The following is a 6,521-nucleotide window of genomic DNA, read 5'->3' as shown; positions in this document are numbered from 1 at the left end:
TCTTCAATTGCCTCGAAGCATAAGCAATGACTCTGCCATCCTGCATCAATACCGCACCAAGCCCAATACGGGAAGCATCACAATAAACTGTATAGGGTCCTGAGCCTGTGGGCAAAACCAATATCGGTGCCGTAGTCAGAGCTGTCTTGAGCTTTTGAAAGCTCTCCTCACACTCGTCTGACCATCTGAACTGGGCACCCTTCTGGGTCAACCTGGTCATCGGGGCTGCTATGGATGAAAATCCCTCTACGAACCGGCGGTAATAACCTGCTAACCCCAAGAAACACCGAATCTCAGTCGTTGATGCTGGTCGAGGCCAGTTCTTGACCGCCTCAATCTTCTTCGGGTCCACCTGAATACCCTCTGCTGATACAACATGACCCAGAAATACAACCGAACTCAACCAGAACTCGCACTTCGAGAACTTAGCATACAACTGACTATCCTTCAGAGTCTGAAGAACCACTCTGAGGTGCTGCTCGTGCTCCTCCTGGCTGCGGGAGTACACCAGAATATCATCAATAAAGACTATCACGAACAAATCTAGATAAGGCCTGAACACTCCGTTCATCAACTCCATAAATGCTGCTGGGGCATTGGTCAACTCAAATGACATGACCAAAAACTCATAATGCCCATACCGAGTGCGGAATGCTGTCTTAGGGACATCAGACGCCCTAATCCTCAGCTGATGGTAGCCAGATCTCAAGTCTATCTTTGAAAACACCTTTGCACCCTGAAGCTGGTCAAACAAATCATCAATCCTCGGCAGTGGATACTTGTTCTTTATCGTCACCTTGTTCAATTGCCTGTAATCAATGCACATCCTCATCGATCCATCCTTTTTCTTCACAAATAACACTGGCGCACCCCAAGGAGAAACACTAGGCCTGATGAAACCCTTCTCTAGCAAATCTTGCAACTGGTCCTTTAACTTCTTCAGCTATAGCGGGGCCATGCGATACGGCAAAATAGAAATGGGCTGCGTGCCTGGGGCCAGATCAATACGGAAATCAATATCCCTGTCGGGCAGCATACCCGGCAGGTCTGAAGGGAAAACCTCAGGGAACTCCCGAACAACAGGAACAGAGTCAATAGAAGGAACCTCTGTGCTGGAATCACGAACATACGCCAGATAAGCTAAACACCCCTTCTCGACCATGCGTCGAGCCTTCACATATGAAATAACACTGCGGGTGGCATGACCTGGGGTCCCTCTCCACTCCAATCGGGGTAAATCTAGCAAAGCCAAGGTCACGATCTTGGCGTGACAATCCAAGATAGCATGATACGGGGACAACCAATCCATCCCTAATATAACGTCGAAATCCACCATATCTAAAAGCAATAAATTAACACGAGTCTCAAAACCCTCAAACACTACCACACAGGAACGATGAACTCGGTCGACCACTATAGAATCACCCACCGGTGTAGATACATAAACAGGGATACCCAAAGCATCACTAGACATAGCCAGGTAGTGTGCAAAATAAGACGACACATATGAATACGTAGACCCAGGGTCAAATAGCATTGAGGCATCCCTATCACAGACCAGAATAGTACCTGTAATAACAGCATTTGAAGACTCAGCCTCTGGCCTGGCTGTCAAAGCATAACACCGGGGCTGGGCCCCACCTCCTTGAACCATGTCTCTAGGACGATCTGCTACTGGCTGACCCCTACCTCTACCGGTCCGAGCTCCACCTCTACAGTCTCTACCTCCACCTCTATGATCCCTAACCCCGCCTCTAGTTGGCTGGGCAAGCTGTGGATCACCTGGTGCCTGAATCATGGGGCGAGGACCCTGCTGCTGAGAGCTACCCGAGGCTCGAGGGCAAAATCTGACAATGTGACACGGGTCACCACAACCATAACAAGCCCTCGGCTGCTTAGACTGCTTGCCCTGTCGACCGGAATGTCCTCCCCGGAAGCTCTGAAGTGGAGGTGCACTGATGGGCTGCTGATCGGAATAATGCTGCTGAGAACCACCACCGCCTGGAGTGCCATGAGAAACCTGTAGTGCTGACTGAAAGGGTCTCGGTGAATGGACTCTACCATAAGAATCCCTACCTCCAGACGAGGTACCACTGAACCTACCAGAATGACGAGGCCTCTTATCTGACACCTGACCACCTCCTCGTGCAAGAGCCATCTCCACTCTACGGGCCGCATTGGCCGCCTCTTGAAAAGAAATCTCACTACCAGCTCCCATAGCCATCTGGAGACGGATCGGCTGAATCAATCCATCAATAAACCTCCGCACCCTCTCTTGCTCTGTGGGGAGTATAACAATAGCATGGCGTGCCAAATCAATGAACCGCGTCTCATACTGGGTGACTGTCATGGAGCCCTGCTGGAGGCGCTCAAACTGCCTGCGAAGTGCCTCCCGCTGAGTGACTGGGAGAAACTTCTCCAAAAATAACTCCGCGAACTGATCCCATGTCAAAGCTGGAGACCCTGCTGGTCTAGATAGGCAATAATCCCTCCACCAAGTCTTGGCGGATCCTGCAAGCCGGAAGGTGGCAAAGTCGACCCTATTGGTCTCCACAATACCCATGGTCCGAAGGATCTCATGGCAGCTGAATAAGAAATCCTGTGGATCCTCTGAAGAAGTACCGCTAAAAGTGGTGGTGAAGAGCTTGGAGAACCTATCAAGTCTCCACAAAGCATCCGAAGACATCGCCGCTCCATCGCCGGTCTGGGCTACAATACCTGGCTGAGCTGCCACGGCTGGCTGGACCACTGGAACATGAGCCTGGGGAGCTACCTGCTCCGGAGTACGTGTAGCAGGAGTCTGAACCCCTCCTCCAGCCTGAGAAGTGGCTGGTGCTACTGGCAGCAAACCCGCTCTAGTGACGCTCTCCATAAAGCCTGCCAATCTGACTAAAGCGTCCTGAAGAACTGGGGTAGCTATGAACCCCTCTTGGACTTGAGTTGGGCCCACCGGAGCTGCTGGGGCTGGAACCTCCTCATCATAATCAACATGAGGCTCCACTTCTGGGACTGCTGCTCGGGGCTGAGCTCTGCCCCAGCCTCGGCCTCTGGCACGGCCTCGGCCTCTGCCCCTCGTAGGAGTTGTTGCTGGGGGCTCGGGCTGCTGCGCGGTAGAAGAGGAAGCACGTGTTCTCGCCATCTGCGAAAGAACAGAGTAGAACGACAATCAGTATTTGAGAAACAGAATCGCACGACACGAAAGAACAAAAGTGAAGTTTTTCCTAACTCCGTAGCCTCTGGGGGATAAATACAAACGTCTCTGTATCGATCCCTCAGACTCTACCAAGTTTGTCCGTGAGTAGCGAGACCTATGTAACCTAGAGCTCTGATACCAACTTGTCACGACCCGGATTTCCCACTGTCGGGAGTCGTGATGGCGCCTACTGTTGGAGCTAGGCAAGCCAAACATTTAAACATCTTCGGATACAAACACAACAATAATAAAATAACGAGTCTTTAAATAAATGCGGAAGTCTTTTGAAACATAAATAACTGAAAACCCAAAATACGAAAGTTTAACATTTCTCTACCCAAGACTGGAGTCGCTGTCTCACGAACCACGAAAGAGTGCTACAAACAAGTCTGAATAGAAAAAAAATTCATAATGTCTGTCTCGGCACAATGAAAACAAACAGAAAATATGGAAAGGGACTTCGGCCTGCGAACGCCAGCTAGGCTACCTCGTAAGTCCCTGGACTGAAGAGGGCTCCCGATCAACTACTGCTGTGGTCTAAGAGCTGCTCCGGTACCGTAATCTGTGCAAAAAGCAGAGAAGTGTAGCATCAGCACAACCGACCCCATATGCTGGCAAGTGCCTGGCCTAACCCCGACGAAGTAGTGACGAGGCTAGACAGGACTACCAAGTCAACCTGTGCAGTTCAATATATATATATATGCAATAAAGGAAAGAATACCGAAATTAAACAGTTAACTAGGGAGGGAAACATGCTATGGGGGAGTACAAACCGGATATAAAGTCATCAACTTAAGTAAGAAACAGGATAGTAACAATAATTAACAAAAACGGGAGAATCAACAGTTGCACGGCATCAACCTTCGTGCTTTTACTCTCATTCTCACCAAAAACAATCAAATAGAATGCACGGCATCACCCTTCGTGCTTTTCCTCACATAACTCTCATTTCATGGCAGGAATGATCCTTCGTGCAATTATAGTCAAATCAGAGCATGGAATGTCCCTTCGTGCATAGATAATCAAAACATGGCACGGAATGACCCTTCGTGTAAATATAATCAAAACATGGCACGGAATGACCCTTCGTGCATTATCACTCTTCCTCACCCAAACAACAATCACAACCAAACGGGCGAGGGAATAAGCAAATAATAAGAAATGTCCCGGCAAGGGAAAACACAATTAAACAGCTAAATCCCGGCAAGGGAGTAACAACAACAACTTTCACATCCCGGCAAGGGAGATAATCAATATACTAACACCATCACGGCAAGGGATTGATCATATCTCTTTCCATTTCTTTTATTTCTTACTCAATAGTATTTTTATTGTTCGAGCCAACGCTCCAAAGAATTTACAATTCATAACCAATCCTCAAACTCTTCACATTATGTAGAATTCATCAATTAGCATAGAAGAGTCTCAAAAATATCAGAAATACGTGCAAACAAGGACCAACGGTCATGCTAGACACCAGTGTATAGATACTCGTCACCATGCCTATACACCGTACTCGATCATTTAGCATTTAGCAATTAATAACACTCTAATACTATTCCCTCAAGCCAAAGTTAGATCAAACACTTACCTCGGATGCTCCAAACTCAACTCAAGCCTCTAGTATAGCTTTACCCCTCGAATTCGGCTTCGAAACAATGGTATCTAGGCATAATTAATTCAATAATATCAATTAGGGCTCAACAACATAATCCCATGGCCTAGAAATGAGTTTTCTAGCATCTTCCAAAAATACCAAAATTCGACACCGGGGCCACATGGTCCAAACACGAGGCTCGGACCAAAACCTAGTCTCCCATAACCCCACGAGTTCAAATATATAATTTGTTTGAAGATTCGACCCCAAATTGAGGTTGAATCACCCAAAATTCCCAAAACCCTAACTCTACCCAAAACCCTTAATTTCTACTTTGAATTCATGATTTAGGGCTAGAAAATTAGTGATTAGATGAAGAAATTAAGAGAGAATGAAGTTAAGAGCACTTACCTAAGAAGCTATGGAGGAAAAGGCTCTTCAAAATCGTCTATGGGGTGTTAGGGAGAAGAGTTCGTGTGGAAAAATAAGGAAAATCCTGTGCTGCTACTGTTTTGAACTTTAAAAAAAATCACTGAAGGGATTTACCCTTCGCGATCGCGACATCAAGGACGCGTTCGCGATGAAGAAGAACTGGGGGAATCGCGTTCGCGATTGAGAGCACGCGAACGCGAAGAAGGAAAGCTGGGGCCCTGGGCAAATGGCCTACGCGAACGCGAGTAGGCAGATCTGAACGCGTTGAAGGGTTTGAAGGGGCACGCGAACGCGGGAAAGAGGGCCGCGAACGCGGAAGAGGAAGTTGACAGGGTACTGCGAACGCGAGCCTGAGGCCGCGTTCGCGAAGAACAAATTATCTGGGCAAAAATTGCAGAAAAATCTGCTACCATTCCAAGCGTAAAAACACCCCGAACCACCTCCGATTCACTCCCGAGCCCTCGGGGCTCCTAACCGATCACACACGCTAACTCAATAACATCCTACGAACTTACTCGAGCGATCAAATCGCCAAAACAACATCAAAATCAATGGATCAAGCCTCAAAATCATCATTTTCATTTCTAACTTCATAAATTTCCAACTTTAGATAATTAGGTCCGAAATACGTCAAATGACGTTCGATTCCGACCAAACTTCACAGAAAGCGCTTAACACATATTTAAGACCTGTACCGGGCGTCGGAACCAGAATACGAGCCCGATACCATAGTCTTTTAATCAATTTTCATTTCCATTTTCCTTAATAATTTCAGAAAAACAATTAAACAGAAAAATTCTTTTCTCGGGCTCTAGACCTCGGAATTCGACTCCGGGCATATGTCCGAGTCCCATATTTTTCTACGGACCCTCCGGGACCGTCAAATCACGGGTCCCCGTTTACCAAAAATGTTGACCGAAGTCAACTTTAATCATTTTAAAGCCACAATTTGAAATTTTTCACAGAATTTAACATATAATCTTTCCGGCTACGCGCCCGGACTGCGCACGCAAATCGAGGCAACTAAAGGTGAGGTTTTCAAGGCCTCGAAAGCACGAAAAAAGAGAGAAATCCGGTGATGACCCTTTGGGCCGTCACAGATAGGTAGCATAAAATGTATATCATTTATCTATATTGGATTCGGCATATAATAATTTGCCAATTGCAATATACATAATATAGGACTAAGTATAACAAAACATTATTCTATTAATGTGTAATTCGATATAATCATCAAATAAGTATTTTTAACTTTCAGCTTTTTTTTGTCAAACAATCTATTAACGATATTTTAAAAAG

The 6,521-nt window shown here is 46.6% G+C and overlaps 1 protein-coding gene across 1 annotated transcript; it reads right to left on the bottom strand.

Moving 5' to 3' along the window:
• LOC109242195 (RNA-directed DNA polymerase homolog) lies at positions 413 to 826 on the bottom strand (the record flags this gene model as incomplete). The annotated part of the gene is made up of 1 exon (XM_019409049.1): positions 413 to 826. A coding segment is annotated over exon 1 (414 nt), but the record flags the coding sequence as incomplete, so codon positions are not given.

This window comes from Nicotiana attenuata, chromosome 1 (assembly GCF_001879085.1).
Source record: "Nicotiana attenuata strain UT chromosome 1, NIATTr2, whole genome shotgun sequence".
NCBI classification, from domain to species: Eukaryota; Viridiplantae; Streptophyta; class Magnoliopsida; order Solanales; family Solanaceae; genus Nicotiana; species Nicotiana attenuata.
This window is presented reverse-complemented; position numbering and strand designations above follow the sequence as displayed.